The sequence below is a fragment of the Sinohyriopsis cumingii genome, chromosome 17, assembly GCF_028554795.1.
Source record: "Sinohyriopsis cumingii isolate HCF-2022 chromosome 17, ASM2855479v2, whole genome shotgun sequence".
NCBI classification, from domain to species: Eukaryota; Metazoa; Mollusca; class Bivalvia; order Unionida; family Unionidae; genus Sinohyriopsis; species Sinohyriopsis cumingii.
In genome coordinates, this window is record NC_142977.1 from 119,199,085 (window position 1) to 119,226,770 (window position 27,686).

Sequence of the window (27,686 nt, forward strand, 5' to 3'; positions counted from 1 at the left end):
TTTAGTACACACTAAATACCAGAACAAAATCTATACTATTGAAAATCCCATGTGAATATGATTTTTCTTTCAGGAGTTGTAGTGATAACACAAATTTCAAGACAGGTGTCATGGTGGACATAGTGGATGTCAGATTGGCACCTTCTTTTACTTAAGACCACCTAAAAATTATAAAGTGTTTTAATGAAAACCCCATGTTGATATGACCATCCATTCAGGACAAACAGTGATAACAGCATTTTCAAGAACGTCGCTGTGTTGACTGCAATGGATATAAGAGTGGCACCATTTCATTTAGGACTAACTAGAGCATGGAATTAATGAAAGTATCAAGTTTCATGGCAATGCTCCAAGTAGTTGAAAACAGCGATAACAAACTTGTGCTAATGGACAAACAGAGAGATCATTCCATGAGCTAAAAAGAGTACTAGTAATCAGAACACTGAGAAACACAGCATAATATGACAGCCACATGGCATGTAATTGGCATATAATATGACAGCCACATGTGATGTAATTGGCATATAATGACAGCCACATGTGATGTAATTGGCATATAATATGGCATAACATTGAGGGTAATATCAGGACATCTGAGGACGTGGAATTTGTTTATTCAGAAATTTATGACATATGTTGAATATCTGGTATTTATTTAAATCAATGACAGAATTCTAAAACTGATGTATTCTTTACTCTTTACTAGTGGGACTTTACTGCATCTGTGGGAAATATTTTCTTGAAAATATTATTAAACACCATGAATTTAAAACCTAAAAAGCAATAAGAAATCTGTAATGACAAAAACAACTTTCCCATCTAAGTATTTAAGTATGCTGATGTGATGTAATGGCATGCAACATAAAGGACTACAAAAACTGAGACGCATTACATAAATGAATTTACAGTATATAAATTACTGTATGTACTAACTTGTAAGTCAGGTCTAATTGCAAACAACACAGACCCTGATCTGCCATTGTGTACCATGCTGGCAGATCAGGGTCCATTGTGTACCATGCTGGCAGATCAGGGTCTATGTTGCTTGTTCTACTGACTACTGCTCCCAACTGCAAAGACCCAGATCTGCCAGAACTTTATGCAACAGCAGATCTGGATCTGCACAATTTGCAATCTGACCTGACTTACAAGCAATTATATACAGTACTGGGACTCAGTTCTTCAAGAGAAATACTGACCAGTAAGACTTGTCAGTATAGGAATACAGACCAGTAATGTGAAGTGATGTGATGTGATTTTTATTTTTAACGTAGCTTTGACAATTTTTCAGTTATATCGCTACGATGTCTGCAATGTGGCAGTTTATAGTGATGTCTAGCACTGGGGCATCATGCCGCAGACATGTAGCATGAATACAGACCAGTAAGACACTGTTAGTATGTAAGTAGAGACCAGTAAGACTCAGTAGGGGATTACAGACCAGTAAGGATGTTATCAGAAGAGGATTACAGACCAGTAAGGATGTTATCAGAAGGGGATTACAGACCAGTAAGGATGTTATTTGAAGGGGATTACAGACCAGTAAGACTGTGTCAGTATGGGAGTACAGACCAATAAGGCTGTGTCAGTATGGGAATACAGACTAGTAAGACTGTGTCCATATGGGAGTACAAGCCAATAAGAATGTGTCAGTATGGGAATACAGACTAGTAAGACTGTGTCAGTATGGGAATACAGACCAGTAAGAATGTGTCAGTATGGGAGTACAGACCAATAAGGCTGTGTCAGTATGGGAATACAGACTAGTAAGACTGTGTCCGTATGGGAGTACAAGCCAATAAGAATGTGTCAGTATGGAATACAGACCAGTAAGACTGTGACAGTATGGGAATACAGACCAGTAAGACTGTGTCAGTATGGGAATACAGACTAGTAAGACTGTGTCAGTATGGGAATACAGACCAGTAAGAATGTGTCAGTATGGGAGTACAGACCAAAAAGGCTGTGTCAATATGGGAATACAGACTAGTAAGACTGTGTCAGTATGGGAGTACAAGCCAATAAGAATGTGTCAGTATGGGAATACAGACTAGTAAGACTGTGTCAGTATGGGAATACAGACCAGTAAGAATGTGTCAGTATGGGAGTACAGACCAATAAGGCTGTGTCAGTATGGGAATACAGACTAGTAAGACTGTGTCAGTATGGGAGTACAAGCCAATAAGAGTGTGTCAGTATGGGAATACAGACTAGTAAGACTGTGTCAGTATGGGAATACAGACCAGTAAGAATGTTTCAGTATGGGAGTACAGACCAATAAGGCTGTGTCAGTATGGGAATACAGACTAGTAAGACTGTGTCCGTATGGGAGTACAAGCCAATAAGAATGTGTCAGTATGGGAATACAGACCAGTAAGACTGTGTCAGTATGGGAATACAGACCAGTAAGAATGTGTCAGTATGGGAGTACAGACCAATAAGGCTGTGTCAGTATGGGAATACAGACCAGTAAGAATGTTTCAGTATGGGAGTACAGACCAATAAGGCTGTGTCAGTATGGGAATACAGACTAGTAAGACTGTGTCAGTATGGGAGTACAAGCCAATAAGAGTGTGTCAGTATGGGAATACAGACTAGTAAGACTGTGTCAGTATGGGAATACAGACCAGTAAGAATGTTTCAGTATGGGAGTACAGACCAATAAGGCTGTGTCAGTATGGGAATACAGACTAGTAAGACTGTCCGTATGGGAGTACAAGCCAATAAGAATGTGTCAGTATGGGAATACAGACCAGTAAGAATGTGTCAGTATGGGAGTACAGACCAATAAGGCTGTGTCAGTATGGGAATACAGACCAGTAAGAATGTGTCAGTATGGGAGTACAGACCAATAAAGCTGTGTCAGTATGGGAATACAGACCAGTAAGACTGTGTCAGTATGGGAGTACAAGCCAATAAGAATGTGTCAGTATGGGAATACAGACCAGTAAGACTGTGTCAGTATGGGAATACAGACCAGTAAGAATGTGTCAGTATGGGAGTACAGACCAATAAGACTGTGTCAGTATGGGAATACAGACTAGTAAGACTGTCCGTATGGGAGTACAAGCCAATAAGAATGTGTCAGTATGGGAATACAGACCAGTAAGACTGTGTCAGTATGGGAGTACAAGCCAATAAGAATGTGTCAGTATGGGAGTACAGACCAATAAGGCTGTGTCAGTTTGGGAATACAGACTAGTAAGACTGTGTCCGTATGGGAGTACAAGCCAATAAGAATGTGTCAGTATGGGAATACAGAACAGTAAGACTGTGTCAGTCTGGGAGTACAGACCAGTAAGAATGTGTCAGTAGGGGCTAACAGACCAGTTTGACTGTGTCAGTAGGGGATTACAGACCAGTAAGACTATGTCAATATGAGAGTACAGACCAGTAAGACTGTGTCAGTATGGGAGTACAGAGCTCTGGCAATACTAATCCTCTGTTTCTGTCCTCCACTTAGGTTCACACCCTGCAAAGAAAGATAAATACAGTTACTACATGTTCATACTTTATTATAACACAGTGGTTGCAGTCCATTGAATGCATTATATATTGACTTTAGATGCATTATATAATCAACCATGGTATAGCATGGAGGGGTTGTGGGGAATGAAATGCCAATCAAATATTAAATAATAAGTTTACTTTATGTAAATTTGCAAACACATATCCATTCACTTCCCCATTCTTACTGTCATACATTTTACTTTTTCAAGTAGATTTCTTAAGGTAAGGACTGACAAGGCATAAAGGTCTGTTGGGTATGTAAATTAATTGTCTTTTCAGGTTCTTTAAGTTTGTTCATGGTCATTGCATAGGGATCACTAAAGTTTTCAAGCTATGACCCAACAGCAAAGTATCTTTGGGAGCAGTGATGGACTCCTGGGCTATGTCAACTGCACTTATAAATTTTCTTTTCATGACCTGTAAGTGTATACTGGTCATAGGGTGGGAATATCAATAGTTTCCAAGATATAATAAACTGCTAAGTCAATATGATATTTGCAGTTGTAAATGTGTCTCTTATGCCCATTAGGTGCATATGTGGCTATAGGGTGAGGATGTCAGTAGTTTCCAAGTTATGACCCACTGGTTATAAGTAAGGATCTCAGTAGTTTCCAAGTTATGGCCCACTGATTATAGGGTGAGGATCTCAGCAGTTTCCAAGTTATGGCCCACTGATTATAGGGTGAGGATCTCAGTAGTTTCCAAGTTATGACCCACTGATTATAGGGTGAGGATGTCAGTAGTTTCCAAGTTATGACCCACTGGTTATAAGTAAGGATCTCAGTAGTTTCCAAGTTATGACCCACTGGTTATAGGGTGAGGATCTCAGCAGTTTCCAAGTTATGGCCCACTGATTATAAGGTAAGGATGTCAGTAGTTTCCAAGTTATGACCCACTGATTATAGGGTGAGGATGTCAGTAGTTTCCAAGTTATGGCCCACTGATTATAGGGTGAGGATGTCAGTAGTTTCCAAGTTATGGCTCACTGATTATAGGGTGAGGATCTCATTAGTTTCCAAGTTATGACCCACTGATTATAAGGAAGGATCTCAGTAGTTTCCAAGTTATGACCCACTGGTTATAAGTAATGATCTCAGTAGTTTCCAAGTTATGACCCACTGATTATAGGGTGAGGATCTCAGTAGTTTCCAAGTTATGGCCCACTGATTACAGGGTGAGGATCTCAGTAGTTTCCAAGTTATGACCCACTGATTATAAGGTAAGGATGTCAGTAGTTTCCAAGTAATGACCCACTGATTATAGGGTGAGAATGTCAGTAGTTTCCAAGTTATGACCCACTGATTATAGGGTGAGGATCTCAGTAGTTTCCAAGTTATGGCCCACTGATTATAGGGTGAGGATCTCAGTAGTTTCCAAGTTACGGCCCACTGATTATAGGGTGAGGATCTCAGTATTTTCCAAGTTATGACCCACTGATTACAGGGCGAGGATCTCAGTAGTTTCCAAGTTATGACCCACTGATTATAGGGTGAGGATCTCAATAGTTTCCAAGTTATGACCCACTGATTATAAGGTAAGGATGTCAGTAGTTTCCAAGTAATGACCCACTGATTATAGGGTGAGAATGTCAGTAGTTTCCAAGTTATGACCCACTGATTATAGGGTGAGGATCTCAGTAGTTTCCAAGTTATGGCCCACTGGCTATAAGCAAGGATCTCAGTAGTTTCCAAGTTATGACCCACTGATTATAGGGTGAGGATGTCAGTAGTTTCCAAGTTATGACCCACTGATTATAGGGTGTGGATGTCAGTAGTTTCAAAGTTATGACCCACTGATTATAGGGTGAGGATGTCAGTAGTTTCCAAGTTATGTCCCACTAGGTAAATGGAAACATAATTACGAGAGTTATGTAGAAATGAATGTGGGCATTGGGCATGAATACGGAATGATGGACACAATCAACTTTGATATTTTTCTTTTCTACAAAAAGTGGAGGACAATTAACATAAAGCTAAGTAAATTCTAAAAATAACTTTTCAAATTCTGGACGTCAACCTCACTCTAAATTAAATGCTCAAAATACAATTCAATAACTTTGCCAATTCAAAGGATAGGAGAAACATTCATCACATCCTTCTTAAAAATGCTTTTAAAAAAATGAAATGTAATTATTAGAACAGAGCTGATATAGCTTGCAAGCAAGAAGTCACTGATGTGCAATAAATATGTAACAAAAACATTATTTTGATAAAATAGTTTAGCAAGCATATTAGGATATAAGAACATATTTAAGTTTACAGTAGGATGGTGCAGTGCTCTGCACAAAGCATTCAAATACCTGCATCATGTACTCTCAGGCTCTCAGGTTTAACAACTGTAATATAACCGAGTCCAACACATCTTGTGCTGCAGTCCACTGTGCTACTAAAATATTGGATATAGGACTACCATTAACTAAATTCAAGTTGCCCAGTGGAATACAACCAAAGTGAACTTCAAAATTATTTCAATGGATAATTATTTTTTATTCCTCTTAAAACTAGCAGTTTCCTATGCAAATGTCTTCTTGGGCTACTAAATTTAAGCTGAGCTACTAAGTTCTAGTCAAATGGGCATGGGTACCATCTTGTGTGATATTGTGTCAGACCAAGATTACCAAAAAAAAGTTCAAACCTTTTCTCCTATCTCAGTATTCTCTCCAACTGGCAACATGGCAATGTCTGGTTGGAGGGCACAAGCATCTATCACTTTTTTGTACCTGTCAACAAAAGGAAGAAAAGAAAGATATAAATAACCATCAGGTTTTAGTTCTTTCTGCCTTAAATGATGTAAATGATTAACATTCACCTCCATCTTTTGCTTTTAAAGTGCTGGAGAAATCATACTCTTTCTGAATGCTTGAGATGTATTTCAACAATGTATAAAATATGTTGCTTAACAAGAACTACTGTAAAGGTTGCTTCATAAGAACTACTATAAAGGTTGCTTAATAAGAACTACTATAAAGGTTGCTTAATAAGAACTACTGTAAAAGTTGCTTAATAAGAACTACTGTAAAGGTTGCTTAATAAGAACTACTGTAAAAGTTGCTTAATAAGAACTACTGTAAAGGTTGCTTAATAAGAACTACTGTAAAGGTTGCTTAATAAAAACTACTGTAAATGTTGCTTAATAAGAACTACTGTAAAGGTTGCTTAATAAGAATTAATGTAAAGGTTGCGTCATAAGAATTACTGTAAAGGTTGCTTAATAAGAATTACTATAAAGGTTGCTTAATAAGAACTACTATAAAGGTTGCTTAATAAGAACTACTATAAAGGTTGCTTAATAAGAACTACTGTAAAGGTTGCCTAATAAGAACTACTGTAAAGGTTGTTTAATAAGAACTACTATAAAGGTTGCTTAATAAGAACTACTATAAAGGTTGCTTAATAAGAACTACTGAAAAGGTTGCCTAATAAGAACTACAGTAAAGGTTGTTTAATAAGAACTACTGTAAAGGTTGCTTAATAAGAATTACTGTAAAGGTTGCTTAATAAGAACTACTGTAAAGGTTGCTTAATAAGAATTAATGTAAAGGTTGCGTCATAAGAATTACTGTAAAGGTTGTTTAATAAGAACTACTATAAAGGTTGCTTAATAAGAACTACTATAAAGGTTGCTTAATAAGAACTACTGAAAAGGTTGCCTAATAAGAACTACAGTAAAGGTTGTTTAATAAGAACTACTGTAAAAGTTGCTTAATAAGAACTACTGTAAAGGTTGCTTAATAAGAACTACTGTAAAGGTTGCCTAATAAGAACTACTGTAAAGGTTGCTTAATAAGAACTACTGTAAAGGTTGCCTAATAAGAACTACTGTAAAGGTTGTTTAATAAGAACTACTGTAAAGGTTGCTGAATAAGAACTACTGTAAAGGTTGTTTAATAAGAACTACTGTAAAGGTTGCTGAATAAGAACTACTGTAAAGGTTGCTTAATAAGAACTACTGTAAAGGTTGTTTAATAAGAACTACTGTAAAGGTTGTTTAATAAGAACTACTGTAAAGGTTGCTGAATAAGAACTACTGTAAAGGTTGCTTAATAAGAACTACTATAAAGGTTGCTTAATAAGAACTACTGTAAAGGTTGCCTAATAAGAACTACTGTAAAGGTTGCTTAATAAGAACTACTGTAAAGGTTGCCTAATAAGAACTACTGTAAAGGTTGTTTAATAAGAACTACTGTAAAGGTTGCTGAATAAGAACTACTGTAAAGGTTGCTTAATAAGAATTACTGTAAAGGTTGCTTAATAAGAATTACGGTAAAGGTTGCTTAATAAGAATTACTATAAAGGTTGCTTAATAAGAACTACTATAAAGGTTGCTTAATAAGAACTACTGAAAAGGTTGCCTAATAAGAACTACTGAAAAGGATGCCTAATAAGAACTACTGAAAAGGTTGCCTAATAAGAACTACTGAAAAGGTTGCCTAATAAGAACTACTGTAAAGGTTGCCTAAATAGACTATTGTAAAGGTTGCCTAATAAAAACTAATGCTTAATAAGAACTACTGAAAAGGCTGCCTAATAAGAACTACTGTAAAGGTTGCTTAATAAGACTACTGTAAAGGTTGCCTAATATAAGCCATGTCTGTCTGAATGCACTGATTCCTTTATAGTGCTATACGCCATGTCTGTCTGAATGCACCGATTCCTTTATAGTGCTATACACCATGTCTGTCTGAATGCACTGATTCCTTTATACTGATATATGCCATGAATGCACTGATTCCTTTATATTGATATAAGCCATGTCTGTCTGAATGCACTGATTCCATTATATTGATATATGCCATGTCTGTCTGAATGCACTGATTCCTTTATACTGATATATGCCATGTCTATCTGAATGCACTGATTCCATTATATTGGTATAAGCCATCTCTGTCTGAATGCACTGATTCCTTTATAGTGATATAAGCCATGTCTGTCTGAATGCACTGATTCCTTTATACTGATATAAGCCATGTCTGTCTGAATGCACTGATTCCTTTATACTGATATAAGCCATGTCTGTCTGAATGCACTGATTCCTTTACAGTGCTATACGCCATGTCTGTCTGAATGCAATGATTCCTTTATACTGATATATGCTATGAATGCACTGATTCCTTTATAGCAGTGGTTCCCAAGCATTTCAAGTAGAGGGCCATATCTACTATTTTTGGTAACTAAGCGGGCCACAGTGCTATAAAATTATAAATGTTTATCAATGTTTATAAAATTATAAAAGTCGTGTAATATCATTCTTAAATATATTAACTTTCAGCAACCAAATTCTAAAACTTTAAAAGCATTCAGTGTCAGTCCTGCACTAGTCATTTTCGGTTTTAAATCAAATCCGCAGATTAAGCAAACCGGCTTACCACTACGACTAGGCACAAAGATAAATTTCTCCATCCAATCTGCGTTGAATTCACGACAAGCAATGTTCTCACGTTTTTGCTTATATCCATTGTTTGATTCTATGTTATCCACGTTCATGCTTATCAGCTTTAACGGTAAACTAGTATTTGAAAAATCTAATTTCAACACGAAACTGCAGATTACTAAACAGTTGTAACAGATGACATCATGGCGTCTTGTGCACTCTGATTGGTCAACAAGGCTGGGAAAAGGGTATTTCCAAATGTTTCGTTTGCTAACTCAACTGGCGCATTCGATAATTATATCTGAGCACAACAACCACGTGCAGAGTGAATTATCGAACGCCAACGGAGCTCCGAGTGCTCGACCAAAATGACAGACTTCTTAGAAATAACATTCTAGACTCTAGAATACTGTAGATCATGCATTATTGCAACTTTCGTCTAGTTATTATTTATTTATTTGAATGTCAATAAATTGTTGAAATTATTAAAATACATTGTAGTAAATATAGAGGCCTTGTGGGCCACTTTATGAGAGCTGACAGGCCACAGGTTGCCCGCGGGCCGTGGTTTGGGAACCTCTGCTTTATAGTGATATAAGCCATGTCTGTCTGAATGCACTGATTCCTTTATAGTGATATAAGCCATGTCTGAATGCACTGATTCCATTATATCGATATAAGCCATGTCTGTCTGAATGCACTGACTCCTTTATACTGATATAAGCCATGTCTGTCTGAATGCACTGATTCCTTTATACTGATACATGCCATGTCTGTCTGAATGCATTGATTCCATTATATAGATATAAGCCATGTCTGTCTGAATGCACTGATTCCTTTGTATTGATATAAGCCATGTCTGTCTGAATGCACTGATTCCTTTATACTGATATAAGCCATGTCTGTCTGAATGCACTGATTCCATTATACAGATATAAGCCATGTCTGTCTGAATGCACTGACTCCTTTATACTGATACATGCCATGTCTGTCTGAATGCATTGATTCCATTATACAGATATAAGCCATGTCTGTCTGAATGCACTCATTCCTTTATACTGATATAAGCCATGTCTGAATGCACGGATTCCTTTATACTGATATAAGTCATGTCTGTCTGATGCACTGATTCCATTATATTGATAAAGGCTATGTCTCTCTGAATGCACTCATTCCTTTATGCTGATATAAGCCATGTCTGTCTGAATGCACTGATTCCTTTATACTGATATAAGCCATGTCTGTCTGAATGACTGGTTCCTTTATATTGATATAAGCCATGTCTGTCTGAATGCACTGATGATATAAGGAAAAAAATATACGGAATCAGCAAGTAATCTGAACTGCACAAATTACCTTGTCTTGATAAGGAGAAGTGGGGTGGGGGTTACCAGTAGCTTTACAATTTTACTGACAGAAATGATTGCCAATAAATGTATAATTTCACAGTCATCACTGCAATTTTTCTCATAATAACATATTACGACCCAAAATATGTACCAATCAGGTAATTTTATTAGAAAATTACCCACAACAAAAGGAATAAACCAATGTGTTATCAATGCTTATGGGAGTCCAAGAAATTTAGTTCAGACCAAAGTGATCTTGACAACAGAATAATGGTGATCCACTGTTCTCATTCAAGTTTTCTTGCAATATTTTTCTCATTAAATTTTAACATTTAATGTTTTAAAAGTTTTACATTATAACTTTTAATTGGCCCTATATACCTGTATTGTGATGACAAAAAATGTTCAACCTATTTACCTTTCTAGTTATTATATGATACCTAATTTACCTACTGTCACAGGGCATGCAAAACGTAAACAACAAAACAAAACCTGCTGTACTATGATATCAAAGCCGAGGTACTATAATGAGTTGTTAAAATCCAGAAATATATGCCATTTTTGTACTTGTTTCAATCATTGTTCTTAAAACCTGCACAAGAGGCTATTTTCATTCCCCAATGCTAGAAGTCAGATTTTAATGGGTGAAAATCACAGTTTTCAAGTCAAATTAGAAACTTTCACTTGCCCCATCAAAATATCACTTGCCCCATATGTCATACAATGGGATTTGCTCAGCCTTGCATTTGTGACATGAATGTGGTTAAAATGATTCAGTCCAAGAGAACCAAGTAGTCCTGTTTGTGTTATTAGTCAGGCAATATTTTGTCAGTCACTTTTGAGATGGAAAGTAAACTGGAACATACAATGCTTTCTTTGTCATTATTGATATGGAAAATAAAATGGAACATACGATACTTTCTTGGTTATTAGCAAGTAGAATGGAACATTCAATAATTCCTTGATTATTAGTGAAATTTAGAGTTCAATGGAATACACTAATGGTTATTAGTGAGAGCGATAGTCCATTGAAACAGGCAACACTTCATTCCTTGTTATTCATGAGGCTTTAAATGTTACATAGTTTCTGTATAAATTTCACCTGCGCCACACATAGGTCTGTCCAAATAAGATGTTTTCCTTCAATGTTGTATTCAGGAGCCAGGGTCGCTGTGCAACATAAGATATGCGGCAGTTCCTGAAATTAGAAACAAATTTATCATTGGATGGATATTAATTTTGCTCTTGAGATGCAAACAGCAAATGTGCGTTGAAAATATTTATATTAACAAAATACTTTGATTTTTTTCACTAACCCACATGATCTCCAATAATTTTTATTGATCTATCTAAATTCACTGATGATACAAAAATCCAACAGAAGGCAGTTCAGCTTCTAGTTTAATGTTTATTGTTCACTAACATCAGCTCAAAATACTAACTACAATAAAACCTGTCCTAACAGTCACCTGAGTTCAGTGACCACCTGGTCACAATAGCTATTCTAATTTTCCCCTGGCAAATGTCCTACATAAATGTCATGTAATCAGTAGTCACCCGTCTTCCATGGTCAACAGAAATGTGTTTCATAACCAAGCAGTGGTTTCACCCTGCCTTCCATGATCAGGATAGAGGCACATGTTTCTTAACCACACAGTGATTTCACTGTGTCTTCTTCTGCAGTCACTAGTGCATATCAGGAGTGACCGATCCTAATTAAACTTCTTTTGTTTAATGAGCAAGGCATGTTGTGTATTATGGTATGTTATGTGAATCAATGTTTAAGCATTTCATATCTCGATTGTACTTACCATAATCCAGGATCAAAGCAATTCTATTTTAAATTGTTTTTCTTTGTTTTTCCCTGACTCTGTTAATTATTGTTTTAAGATTCTGAGTTAAAGCAATCTCCACATAAAACAAAAACATACATGTAATCTCCTAGTAGAGGTACATTGCACTACTGATATCCCTTATGGTCTAGGTGCTACTGACAACAGACCCACTAGTGATATCCCTTATGGTCTAGGTGCTACTGACAAAAGACCCACTAGAGATATCCCTTATGGTCTAGGTGCTACTGACAACAGACCCACTAGTGATATCCCTTATGGTCTAGGTGCTACTGACAACAGACACAAGAAGCATCTTTTCATTCTTTAATCATCCAAGGTTGATTTTGGTGAGTTTGAGATGGTTTTACTCCATCAATAGTTCAAAGCGTGAAGTGTGAACACCTGTTTTCATGCCTAATTATACTAACTGCCTTAACAAATGGTCATTTGTGTGCACTTTTTCCTAAAGTAAAGAATTGCATATATAAACTGCTGAAATCAGTGATGGAAGTTTCAGAAAATACATATGAAGAAAGTCACAAGTACATTTAATTTTAAATATTTAATATTTTAATTAAAAAATCACATGCATGATGTGAAATACATGGAAAACAAACTGTGTCATCATTTTCAAAAGAATGCTATGAATAACCATTGATATAGTTTTAAAACTGTCTTTATAATTATGTTACAGTTCACATCATCTATCACTTTGTTGGTAACAGTCTAAAAAACAAACCAGTCTTGTCACATTAAAAATATCCTTGCTGTCATATCCCCTGCATATATCGTTTAGTCTTTTGTTCCAATCTTCGACAACTTCATTATTAACATCAGTTGATTCTCCACTAAGGACAGAACACTTGATATTGTGTCGCACTTGAAATCTGTGCAACCATCCATTACTTGCAGAAAAGTCGTCATATCCCAATTCAACTGACAAAATTATTGCTTTTTCTTGTCATTCAAATCAGGATACAAACGTCTCCTGGCTCAAACAATCTTCCTTTCTCCATCCATTTCACCTTCCCACTTCTGCAGAATTGTTTCATTATCTTTCACGATATTGTTTATCTGAGTCTTCTCGACATTAGTTTTCTGCAAGGATCCTCGACGACCCCCTCCCCCCCACCCCGGTCAGTTGAATTACTTTCACATTCTCCTGTAAACTGAGAATTTTTATTTTCCTCGATGACATGTTGATCTTTTTGCAGTAGTTATTCATGCTGCCAACTACAATACTAATAAAACAATTTTGTATGCATCTAAACAAACTGCGGTATTTTTAAAGAAAGTGATCTTGTTACGTGATTCGTTAGTCGCAGTCTGGTACCCTATTGTTTTTATACATTTCCTTACACTAAGTGAGAGAAGCCAAATCGGATTCGATATGTAACCATTAACATCACGCAGATTTGGCCTCACGGCTGTTAGGATTCGTAATTTTGACAATTATTGTCAGTAGTAATAGCCACTGATTATCAAAGTGAACAAGCTCAACATCTTACTAAGGGAAGCCATAAAGGCTACCAAACCATTTTCCTGCTGACTTGGGTATTGTACATTGATACTGCCACTTCACAGCTGTTACTACTGTTCAATAATTGTAATTTTAACAATTATCAGTGCCTAAACCGGACATCTTATGATAAAACAGCAGTAAGGCTAATTGGATTACATGTACTTACCCTTTTGTATGGATTCAAATTTTAGTCTTTCTCGGCTTTATGGAATAAATGTGGCTTCTCGTGAGGCGTAAATGATATTAACCTTAGTGGTAAATGTACTTTACTCAACACTTCTTTCAGTAATGAAAACCTGACATCAGGGAAACAGAAATCGGATTACTTAACACACGTTATGAATAATATACTGGTTCTGGATACATATTCTAATAAAATGCGGCCGCTTGTGAGAGGTAAATTTTATATTATTGCACTAATATGCTGGCTGCTGGTCACGTTAGCCGGGTGGCCTTTCGCGAGGGGTACTTTTGAACACAAACTCGTCAGTGCCAACGGATTCTGGCCGTAAGGAGCGGGTGGCCGTTGGTCAGGGGGGCCATTCAAGAGAGGGACTACTGTACATTGTTCAGCATAATCCTGGACTATTCATTGAGCTGATTAACACAACCTTTCCTAGCCTGGACCCTATACCTTTTGCTATCATCAATAATGAAATCTGACAATGATCACACTCATCTACTTAGTGCGTAAATGAGGGGTTTAAACCCTGTGTGTGTTGCAAATGCAAACAAATTCATCTTACACCTGTCACTCTCAAAAGTTCATAATATCTGTAGAGTGCCCATTAAGTACACATTTATGAAAAGCTGCCACCAAATACGGTGGCCAGTACCAAAAATATATACCAAATATGTTAGCAACTTTACCATAACTGTTACAGTAAAAAGTGGTGGTGAGTCACCATTCCCTCTAAGGGTTAATGACCCTGCCTGGTTATTAATTGAGAATCATTTTGCAATAATAAATGCTTATGGTGGAAATAGACAGTGGAGAGAAAGTTGGCATCTCGCTATATTTACTTTCATGTACTGTGGTTGACATTTCTTTGGATACTGTACTTGTGAAAAATGTACATGATATAAGCACACAGCTAACCAAAATGAATGCTCCCATGTGCTCCAAAAATCAGCCTGAAGTACTCCATTTAGCAGTTTTTAAAATAGGAAAATTAAATTTACCACGTAGAAAATAAAGCTTTTGAAAGTGTAATGAATGAATCACAAAAAAATATAAAAACAAAACAAAAAATTATCAACTCGTTTTTTAACAATTTACCCCTCAAGTCAAAGAAGAGAAAATGACGAAGTGGAACTAGCGATTTTTCCATAGGTGTAAATCTGAAATAAGACCAAGCTGTATACTCTATAACCCAAACTAAACCCATCAATCATATGCCAAAATAAAGGGAATTGAAAGTTCTTTTAGCAATACCTATTAAAGATATGCAAGGCATTTTTTTAAATAACTAGTATAAACAGTGAGGCAAACCTTCAAATTCTTTTAACTTTACAAATTTAACCCTACGCAATATATGAAACTGTAGCATATGACCATAGCTGATAGCACTTCATGCCAGCATGTTGGGTTAGCCAATTTGAGGGGTTAGGAGTCATGCAAAGACATCAGAAAAACTGGCACATGAACAGAAAATATTATTAATGGGCTCACTTGATTTAGTCAAGTGAGGCCAAAATAATTACCTGCTCCACTCCATAGATCCAGAAACTGTTAACATTTCTCCCAGCATGGCTGACAACAGAGATGTTTTGCCAGAACCAACTGGTCCAACAATTATTGTTAGTTTTTCTATCAAAAAATAGGACATGAATTAAAGCAGGGAAAAGGCATCATGACTAAAATATATAACAAAAGATATAGTGAAATACCAATAATTAACACACCTTTATATATATTATAAAATATACAGTGATATACCACTAATCAACACACCTATAAATATATAATGATAGATACAATGAAACATGACAAATTAGCATACCTTTAAATATAAAAAGACAAAAATAGTGAAATATAACTAATATGCACACCTTTAAATATATGGCAGTGAAATACCATTGATCAGCAGAACTTTAAACACATTATGACAGCGAAATACCACTTAGCACACCTTTAAATATATGACAGTGAAATACCATTTATCAGTACACATTTAAATATATGAGTGAAGTACCACTAATCAGCATAACTTTAAATATATAATGACAGTGAAATAGCACTAATCAGCACACCTTTAAATATATGACGGTGAAATACTACTTATCAGCATGACTTTAAGTATATAATGATGGTGAAATAACATTGATTAGCACAACTTTAAATACATTACGACAGTGAAATGCCACTAATCAGCACACCTTTAAATATATGACAGTGAAATAGCACTAATCAGCACACCTTTAAATATGTAATGACAGTGAATTACCACTAATCAGCACAACTTTACATATATAATGACAGTGAAATATCACTAATCAGCACACCTTTAAATATATGACGGTGAAATACTACTTATCAGCATGACTTTAAGTATATAATGATGGTGAAATAACATTGATTAGCACAACTTTAAATACATTACAACAGTGAAATGCCACTAATCAGCACACCTTTAAATATATGACAGTGAAATAGCACTAATCAGCACACTTTTAAATATATAATGACAGTGAAATACCACTAATCAGTACAAATTTAAATAAATAATGACAGTGAAATACCAATAATCAGCACGACTTTACATATATAATGACACTGAAATATCACTAATCAGCACACCTTTAAATATATAATGACAGTGAAATACTACTTATCAGCACACTTGTAAATATATAATGACAGTGAAATACCACTAATCAGCACACTTTTAAATATATAATGACAGTGAAATGCCACTAATCAGCACACCTTTAAATATATGACAGTGAAATAGCACTAATCAGCACACCTTTAAATATGTAATGACAGTGAATTACCACTAATCAGCACAACTTTACATATATAATGACAGTGAAATATCACTAATCAGCACACCTTTAAATATATGATGGTGAAATACTACTTATCAGCATGACTTTAAGTATATAATGATGGTGAAATAACATTGATTAGCACAACTTTAAATACATTACAACAGTGAAATGCCACTGATCAGCACACCTTTAAATATATGACAGTGAAATAGCACTAATCAGCACTTTTAAATATATAATGACAGTGAAATACCACTAATCAGTACAAATTTAAATAAATAATGACAGTGAAATACCAATAATCAGCACGACTTTACATATATAATGACACTGAAATATCACTAATCAGCACACCTTTAAATATATAATGACAGTGAAATACTACTTATCAGCATGACTTTAAATATATGACAGTGAAATACTACTAAGCAGCACAACTTTAAATATATAATGACAGTGAAATATCAGTAATCAACACTCCTTTAAATATATAATGATGGTGAAATAACATTGATTAGCACAACTTTAAATACATTATGACAGTGAAATATCACTAATCAACACACCTTTAAATACATAATGACAGTGAAATACTACTTATCAGCATGACTTTAAATATATGACAGTGAAATAACACTAATCGGTACAAATTTAAATATGTAATGACAGTGAAATACCACAAATCAGCACACTTTTAAAGATATAATGACAGTGAAATACCACTAATCAGCACACCTTTAAATATATAATGACAGTGAAATACCACTAATCAGCACACTTTTAAATATATAATGACAGTGAAATATCAGTAATCAACACTTCTTTAAATATATAATGACAGTGAAATGCCACTAATCAGCACAACTTTAAATATATAATGACAGTGAAATACCACTAATCAGCACACATTTAAATATATGACAGTGAAATATCAGTAATCAACACTTCTTTAAATATATAATGACAGTGAAATGCCACTAATCAGCACAACTTTAAATATATAATGACAGTGAAATACCATTGATCAGCACAACTTTAAATATATGATGACAGTGAAATACCACTAATCAACATGGAATGCATGCATCATACAGTCCACTCATCAAAAAACTATACTCATTCAAATGTACAATACAGAGTTTAACTGCTGAGAGTCTATCACAATACCCATTGTGTAGTCATTAATATATAAAGTTTATCATTACACTAACATTTATTCTTACTTGCATCACAGATCAGAAAGGCCTTCTGAGTAGGCTAGGATGTATATAGCATGGAAGATTCATATGGTCATGGCTAAACACAAAACTTATCATGATAGTACAGCATAAAATATAGGTCACAGTGATCTTTGGTTTTAAGATCACAGTACTAATATAAATGCATCAAATTATCAAGTTTTATCATTCAAACAAAGCCAATAAATAAAGTTTGAACACAAAATTTCAATAAAGTCACTAAGTATGAAATATTGGTCACAGAGACCTCTTACTGCAACAAGAGTGCAGTGCTTATCAAAATGCATGCCCTCACACAGTTTAATGCAGTGCTTATCAAAATGCATGCCCTCACACAGTTTAATGCAATGCTTATCAAAATGCATGCCTTCACACAGTTTAATGCAATGCTTATCAAAATGCATGCCCTCACACAGTTTAATGCAATGCTTATCAAAATGCATGCCCTCACACAGTTTAATGCAATGCTTATCAAAATGCATGCCCTCACACAGTTTAATGCAATGCTTATCAAAATGCATGCCCTCACACAGTTTAATGCAGTGCTTATGAAAATGCATGCCCTCACACAGTTTAATGCAATGCTTATCAAAATGCATGCCCTCACACAGTTTAATGCAATGCTTATCAAAATGCATGCCCTCACACAGTTTAATGCAGTGCTTATGAAAATGCATGCCCTCACACAGTTTAATGCAGTGCTTATCAAAATGCATGCCTTCACACAGTTTAATGCAGTGCTTATCAAAATGCATGCCCTCACACAGTTTAATGATTCTAGGAAGGATAGTATGCATATACAGCATGTCAGAAATTCGTGTAGTCATGACCTACATATAAAAGTAAAAGCCAATAAATGATGAAACATAGGTCACAATGAGACTCTTTTGTTGTAAGGGTGTGGTACTCAACAGAAATTCAAATTATCATCAATTTCAAGATTCTAGTATGAACAGTACCTGAGAGATAAACATCACACAAAATGAAAGCTCAAGAAATGACCATCATACACAGACTTTAACGCAAATATGTGAAGCATAAAATATGAACCATAATGACCTCCTAATGAAATGAGGGAGTACTGCTTATAAAGATGTGCTCCTTTACCAACTTTCATGATTCTAGACAGGATAGTATACAAGTAAAAAGCATACCAGTCCTGTCATAAGTTAAATGCAAAATCTCAAGCTAACCCAGTAAAATGTCAAATGTAGGACACAGTGACCAGTTTTGTACAGGTGCAGACATGCCAACACTGACGAATCAGTCTTTCCATAAGATTGACCAGTTTTCAGTAAGGTGTAACAAAATATCAAAAACTGCTATTGTAAAGCTGGAAAACGTAATTAAAAAGTTCGACGCATCGACGATAAACATTATATTCAACTAAAAAGTTTGTGAAGTACGCATAGACTTTATTTGCCACTAGTACAGTTACAGAAACTCTAGTTCCAAACCCTATGCAGATCAATGGCTTGTTGCTATCTCTCAACGTAATTCTTGGAAATTCTCTTCCATTTCACATGGTGACAGCAATCATATTTCCTGCCACAAGACATACTCAAATTGGCACATGATGTCCAATAAATGTAATTGTGTCCTTTCCAGCTTTTATTCACAAGAATCTGAATACTCCTTTTTATTCTTCTGTGTTGATTATTAACAATTTTCTGGAAGCATATTTTCTCTTTCGTCTTAAACATCCATCGCTTTCTGGATGCCATTTTTAAAAATTGTATAATCAACAGTTTGATGATGCCGACGCTTTGCATGAACAAACAGGTGCAGTTTAAAGCGTCTTGGGTGCTGCTGTAAAGTTAGTCTGGTTCCCTGACTAATTTCACTAATTCTAAGACCAAACCCAGATCCAAATAAAATACTGATGAACCAATATTCCAGATTTTTGGCAATGATCATTTTTCCATAGTTTTTGCTAGCATGCTGAAGTCCATATTTTAAGGGTAATTTTCATAAGACTTGATGCAAAACTGTAAGAGTTGGCAAGTCTGCAGGTGTGGTAATAATGAGATCTGTATAAATACCTAACCTGAAGCAAGAACAGTTAAAACATAAAAATGAACATAACTTAAGCATGAAATATGAGTACCAGTGACCTACATTTTTGGATGAGTGAGTAGTAGACCAGTGGTTCCATACATTTAGTCATAAGTACATGACGGCATCCATAAACTCATGCATCAAAAGATCTTTTGCGATATTCTGACATATTTAATTTTCACCATCAGCAAAGGTTTCTACATGACACAAACCATTTCTACATAATCTAAAACTTTCTATCATTCATAAAATCACAAGATGAAGCCGATTTTTATCTATTGGTATTGTGTTCATTCTATTTTTGGAACGTATAATTTGTCCCTCATACTCACTACAAATATTAAATGTACCTAATGGCTTCAGAGCACTGTAATTGATAGTCTGTAAAATTTCAATTCAGTATAGATTTTTCTCTGTGTGACAATTCATCATGGTACACCCTGGTCTCAGTTTTGCGACAAATAATTAACTGTGTGATGTCAAAAATGTCTGCTACAAAATGTTGAGTGAAACAACTGGATGAATCAGAAAAAAAACTGCATCATCTAGAAGATAAATGAGAATGCAAAGCAACCTGAATTAAATAACTAATTTTAGCTGTTTTTCAAACAAAACTACTAGAGCTGCTAAAAAAAGGCTAAAGAATTGAAAGGTTTAAAAACAGAAAGTAATTAATCAACAGTTAAAACATTAACTGACATTATTTGCAATGAGGGTACATCCCCTCACCAAGTTTCATCATTCCTGGTATAAATGTATTTATATAGGATGAGAAAAGTCTGTATGGTCATAAGCTACATGCAAAAGCTTAACCAAAGCCAACAAAATGTGAAATGTAGGTCACAGTAACCTTCTTTACTTTTGCTGGTGCATAATGATACTAACAGAGATGCATACAATCATCTATGCTTGAGAAATAAATTTAACATGCTTGTTTTTGTACTCTACCTGCTGGTATTTTGATGTTGATGTCTTTCAGTGTCAGCTCTCTTGTCTTCAAATCCCATGAGTATCTGCCATCCTTTATTTCAACTGCACAATGAGATTCTAAAGTAAGGCTATGATTATCTGTCACTTCTGTATCTTCAATACCACTACTGCTGTGCCGATGTCTGCGATGTTCTGATTGGTCACTCACCGACAAACCTAATGAAATGTTTTTTAAAAGGACTCTGTAAACATTGTCAATGAACTGAAAACTGTTCACAGAATTTCAAATAGCTTACTCTTTATCCACATATTACATGAATGTTAACAACACGTCACTAAGTTCCATGTTGAACAAGACTTTGGTGCTGGGTAGATAAGTGTTGAGTAAGTTAGATTTCCACAGACCAGTAATCAGTTTTTTCCATGCAGTACAGTTTGTGTCTATTTGGTAAAACCAGGCTGTATTTACTTACCATATCTGAAGCCTGAAAAGTCTTTTATATATACCATGAATAGTTCAGTTAGCTGGCTCACACTTTAATCTACAGCATTATTTCACCAGGTTTCATATAAACAGGAAAGAGTGTAATCTACGATGCAAAATGGTCATCAACATCGTTTCTTATGTGAACAACCTTTGTCACTGGCTTAATTTCTGGGAACCTCTACCACTTTCATGGACCTCACAATTCCACCTTTCGGGAGCTGAAGTAGGCAAGTGCGGCTATTTTTTTTTGGGACGCTGTTGTGCGTGAGATTTTGAGGGTGAGGTGTATAAGGTTTAACAGCACATCAACACAATCCTGGCTATATAGTGCTGAGTATGTGTGTGCACAATTTGGACTTTTAACATAGCTTTAAAAAAAATTCAATCATTTTGCTATGATGTCTGCAGTATGACAGTTTATAGTGATGTCTAGCACTGGGGCATCATGCCACAGACATGTAACATCGTGTCCCACCCAGTCACATTATCCTGACACCAGGCTGACAGTCCTAACACTAAACTCTTCATGCTAATGACTTGGCTGGAGTACAAACCCACAAACTCCCACATCGGAGGTGGACGCTGTAACCACTAGGTCACCAAAACAGTCAAGTTTAGGCATTCCGAAAAGCTAACAAAACAAAGACAAGAAAGGGTAAAATCCTTTAAAATGCAAACTCTGATTTTGGATATAAATGGCACTCTTGTCAATTGATCAAACTCTCTGCCAGAGCATCATTACCGGATGTATCCAAAGCCTCCATTAGCAGCTTCTTACCGCATGTAGGGAAGCAGAGTGACTATCTTTGATATCCAGGCCCTCAGGATGGGGTGGGAACTGACAAACACAAGGGTCAATGGAACATGATGTACTGCCTTCATGTGATCCCAGTGTACCTGATTTGAAGTCAATTTAACACAGAATCCTAACACTGTCACCATAAATCAAAGTAAAGCTCACCATATGCTACTGCAGGCAAGACAAAATACCATGCCAGTTTTGCTACTGAAAAAAGCACATGTACAGAATCCTATTATATACATGGACCTATGCTGAGGCCATAATAGTAGAGAGGTTTGCTGAGGCCATAATAGTAGAGAGGTTTGCTGAGGCCATAATAGTAGAGAGGTTTCCAATCAATGGAACAAAAGTTAAACTCTTAAAGTGTTAGTTTAAAGGACTAAATCAAGAGCATACATTTTGTCGATACATTCCACTTTAAGCAGTGACATAATACCGTTTGCTGACAGTATGATGTTGGAATCATCGAAATCATGCACATATAGAGTTACAAAGTTTATCAAGTGGAACACAACAGACAGATAAATAATAGGCAATAATTAAGGAAAAATTTAATTTGTCACACTGACAAAAAAGTGAGCAATATAAATTATGTTAACAAGTCCAATATCAATGTCTACAAGTCCAATATCAATGTCTACAAGTCCAATATTAAGTTCCACAAGTCCAACATCAATTTCTACAAGTCCAATATATCTACAAGTCCAATATCAATGACTACAAGTCCAACATAAATGTCTGCAAGTCCAATATCAATACCTACAAGTCCAACATCAATGTTAACAAGTCCAATATCAATTTCTACAAATCCAATATCAATGTCTACAAGTCGAATATCAATGTTAACAAGTCTAACATTAATGTCTTTAAGTCCAATATCGATGTCTACAGGTCCAATATCAATGATAGCAAGTCCAATATTAATGTCTACAAGTTCCATATCATTGTCTACAAGTCCAATATCAATGATTACCAGTAAAATATCAATGTCTGTAAGTCCAATATCAATGTCTACAAGTTCAATATCAATGTCTACAAGTCTAATATCATTGTCTACAAGTCCAATATCAATGATAACTGGTAAAATATCAATGTCTGTAAGTCCAATATCAATGTCTGTAAGTCCAATATCATCGCCTACAAGTCCAATATCATTGTCTGTAAGTCAAATATCAATATCTACAAGTCCAATATCAATGATAACAAGTCCAATATCAATGACTACAAGTCCAATATCAATGCCTGTAAGTTCAATATCAACATCAATTGCTAGAGTATTACAAGGGCTTGAATGATCAGCATTGCAAATCTGGATAGTTTTTCACATGTCCAATTTGAAATAGGTTGCATCTTCCACATCCTTCAAATCCAAACTATCTTGCTCTATGTTGATTGGCCATATCCCAAATCCAAACTATCTTGCTCTATGTTGATTGGCCATATCCCAAATCCAAACTATCTTGCTCTATGTTGATTGGCCATATCCCAAATCCAAACTATTTTGCTCTATGTTGATTGGCCATATCCCAAATCCAAACTATCTTGCTCTATGTTGATTGGCCATATCCCAAATCCAAACTATCTTGCTCTATGTTGATTGGCCATATCCCAAATCCAAACTATCATGCTCTATGTTGATTGGCCATATCCCAAATCCAAACTATTTTGCTCTATGTTGATTGGCCATATCCCAAATCCAAACTATCTTGCTCTATGTTGATTGGCCATATCCCAAATCCAAACTATCTTGCTCTATGTTGATTGGCCATATCCCAAATCCAAACTATCTTGCTCTATGTTGATTGGCCATATCCCAAATCCAAACTATCTTGCTCTATGTTGATTGGCCATATCCCAAATCCAAACTATCATGCTCTATGTTGATTGGCCATATCCCAAATCCAAACTATCATGCTCTATGTTGACTGGCCATATCCCAAATCTGCTAAACACATTATGAGCCCTTCTGCTAGAAATATTTAGTTTTGTGAAATAAAATTGTATTTTGATAAAAGCAAACCCTGGTTGCATACTCAGCCCACGATCAAAGCACTGCTGTAAAACATGTGACCTTGACCTGAAAGTAAAAGGTTAAGAAAGCTTGCTGGAGAATGATTTGTTTAAGCTTAATTAAAAATAGATCCACTCAAGAAGGAAATATGTCAAGGGGTTTAAAGAATTTTAAGCAATGAAAAAAACCTGAACCAAATCTTAATCAAAATTTTCAAAGACTGTGATCTTGACTCTAAAATCATAGGACCCAGACAGTCATAACTTACAAAGACAAACATAACAAAAACATAATAATAGTTATTACCCACCACCAGGAAAACAAAGTCATCAACATCCCAAACCCAAACAAACTTTGGAGATTTGTCAAAGATTTCATACATAGGAAGATCATATGTACAAAGTATACAGGGAAGAGTGTGTGTGTGCATGAGTGTGTGAATTGGATTTTTTATGTAGCTTTAAACAAATTTCAGTCATATTGCTATGATGTCTGCAGTGTGGCAGTTTATAGTGATGTCGAGCACTGGGGCATCATGCCGCAGACATGTAGCATGATGTCCAACCTAGTCACATTATCTTGACACCAGGCTGACCAGTCCTAACACTAACCTCTCGAGTACCAAGTGAGGCAGCTGCTAGTACCATTTTTAGAAGTCTTTGGTATGACTCAGCCAGGGTTTGAGCCCATGACCTCCCATATCAGAGGTGGACACTCTAACCACTAGGCCATCTGAGCAGTCATCATAGGTTTCATATATTCAAAGTATACAGGGAAGTGATAGGCATCATAAGTACAAAGTATACAGAAGTGATGGCATCATATGTTCAACATATATAGGGAAGGGATAGGCATCATATGTACAAAGTATAAAGGGAAGTGATAGGCATCATAAATACAAAGTATACAGAGAAGTGACTGGCATCATATGTTCAAAGTATATAGGGAAGTGATAGGCATCATAAGTACAAAGTATAGAGAAGTGATTGGCATCATATATTCAAAGTATACAGAGAGGTGATGGCATCATATGTTCAAAGTATACAGGGAAGTGATAGATATCATATGTACAAAGTATAAAGGGAAGTGATAGGCATCACAAGTACAAAGTATACAGGGAGTTGATGGGGATCATAAGTACAAAGTATACAGAGAAGTGATAGGGATCATACGTTCAAAGTATACAGGGAAATGACAGACATCATATGTACAAAGTAGACAGCAAAGTAATAGTCATATTTACAAATTATATAGGGAAGTAATAAGCATCATATTTACAAAGTTACATGGAAGTGAGATGGGAAAAAACCCCAAAAAGCAAAACAACTTTGAATGGTTAGTGAATGATGAACAAGCAAGCAAACTATTATGTTGAAAATATTGAGAACGAAGAATTGTGAACAGCAAATAAATAATATGAAGAAACTCTGAAATTGAACAATTGTGAACAGCATCTGGACAACTTGTCAAATATGAGTTTGGTTTGGTTTGGTTTTGTGGCAGTCAGTAAATCTGGTGCAAGACAAACCCATCTAAGGAAGAACCACTAACCCATGGAAAGCTACTGGCAAGCTTTTGTACACACCTATGATGTTGGCTGAGCCCAGACTCATAACCCCAAGGACAGAGGTGAGTGATCTGTAAAGGCAAGGGTTTTAGACACTCAGCCACTGAATTTGCAAGCTAGTGGATGTACTAATAATTTATCAAGATCAGGTAATGTATTGAATAATAATAATAATAATAATAATAGTAATGACTTTATTTAAAGAGGGTAACACAATTAGCTAAGAACTAATCTACCTGGATTAGTGATTGTAAATATTCAGGAGTACTATTATTGGGTATCCTGTACATTAATTTGGCTGTTGTCAAATGGACTTGGTCTTTAATAGGTAATATTTTTAACTTACCAGCTACATTTTCTTTGCTTTCTTTCTGGATTGATATTAGCCCAAATGCTATTTTTTGAAGATGTGCCAGCTTTGCTATGTTTTATCATTTGAATTACCCCATACTGTATTACAGTAGTCTAAATAGGGTAGTATGTAACTGTCATAAAATAGTTTTCTGTGTCTTTCAGGGAGAAAATGTCTTATCCTACTGAGAAGCCATAAACTTGAACTTTTTTTTTTACTGATATGCTTGATTTGTTCAGTCCATCACAGGTTATTATCTACCAAAACACCAAGCAGTCTTTCATGACAGACCATTTGCAAATTTTGATCCTTCCATGTCATAGTTCATCACTATCAAGATTTGTTCCTTTTTGCCATGTTGAGATAAGTAATATTTTAGTTTTACCAGTATTTACCACCATGCCAATGCAAGTGCACCAGTTGTCCAGTTTGTTTAGGGCATTGTGTAAAGAAATTTCGAATTCATGTTTTGTGTTTTGGATGTCTGACAATTTTGTGTCAAAGAGATCTGTAGATGGTATGAGTCCCTTAGTAAAAGTTGTAGGTCATCAATAAATAAAATAATTAGTATTGGACCTAGAATTGAGCCTTGTGGTACTCCATATCTAACTGTTCCAGGTTCAGACAGAACATTATTTATATAAACATGTTGTGTTCTCTTGCTTAAGTATGAAGTAAACCATCTAACTGTGCTTTCATCAAATTGGTAGATTTTCAGTTTCTTCAAAAGGATTTCATGATCCAAAATGTCAAAAGCTTTCCTGAATTCTACAAATACAGATCCTATTATTCTACCTTGGTCAAGGGCTTGAAGCCATATATCAGTTAGGGAGATCAAGGCAGTCTCACATGAATGTTTCTGTCTAAAGCCTGAATGATTAGGGTGTAACAGCAAGTGTTTGGTTAAATATGACAAGAATGAGTCATGGACATGTTTTTCAATCAATTTTGACAAGTTTGTTAGTATTGAGATTGGCCGGTAGTTATCAGCATCATCCTTAGAACCAGATTTGTAAATAGGAATTACTTTTGCAGTTTTCCATATTTTGGGGACAGATGAGGTTGCAATACTTAAATTGATTATGAATGTTATGCTATCTACAATAGCAGAGGCAGAAGATTTAATGAGTTGTGGACCAATCTGATCAAGTCCTGTAGCTTTCTTGGTATCAAGTTCACTGAGACGTTTTTTTAACAAAGTGTTTTGATACTGGTTGAATAGAGAAACATACCTTCTTAGAGATTTTGCTGTTGCAGAACTTTTCAGTTCATTAAAGTTGTTTTCTATCACTGGTTCTTTCAATTTTGTGGTAATGTTTGTGAAAAAATCATTGAAAACATTTGCAATGTCAGTGTCATCAGTGACTATGGTGTCATTTACCAGAAGTGAGTGAATTTTATTTGTCTGATCTTTGTGTGTTCCTCCAGTGAGTTCACTGAAGACTTTCCAAATTGAGTTTGTATTGCTCTTTATGTTTTCAAGCAATGATTGATAATAAGTTGTTTTAGCTTTTTTAATCATACCTGTTATCTTATGTCTCCATATTTTATATTGTGCATGGTTTCCCATAGCCTTGAATTGGTCTCATGTTTTCATAGCATCTAGGATTTCAGTAGTAAGCCAATTAGGTTGGATTTCATTCTTTACTCAATGTACTTTC

The 27,686-nt window shown here is 35.5% G+C and overlaps 1 protein-coding gene across 1 annotated transcript in view; it reads right to left on the reverse strand.

Moving 5' to 3' along the window:
- LOC149779749 (ATP-binding cassette sub-family C member 9-like) overlaps window positions 1–27,686 on the reverse strand; it is a 215,442-nt gene that overhangs the window by 98,410 nt on the left and 89,346 nt on the right. The window contains exons 13-17 of the mRNA XM_089940609.1: window positions 20,825–21,022; window positions 15,291–15,396; window positions 11,332–11,427; window positions 6,145–6,229; window positions 3,392–3,472 (exon numbers count right to left, since the gene is read on the reverse strand). Of these exons, the coding sequence (XP_089796735.1) occupies window positions 3,392–3,472; window positions 6,145–6,229; window positions 11,332–11,427; window positions 15,291–15,396; window positions 20,825–21,022 (566 nt within the window). The remainder of the gene's footprint in view (window positions 1–3,391; window positions 3,473–6,144; window positions 6,230–11,331; window positions 11,428–15,290; window positions 15,397–20,824; window positions 21,023–27,686) is intronic.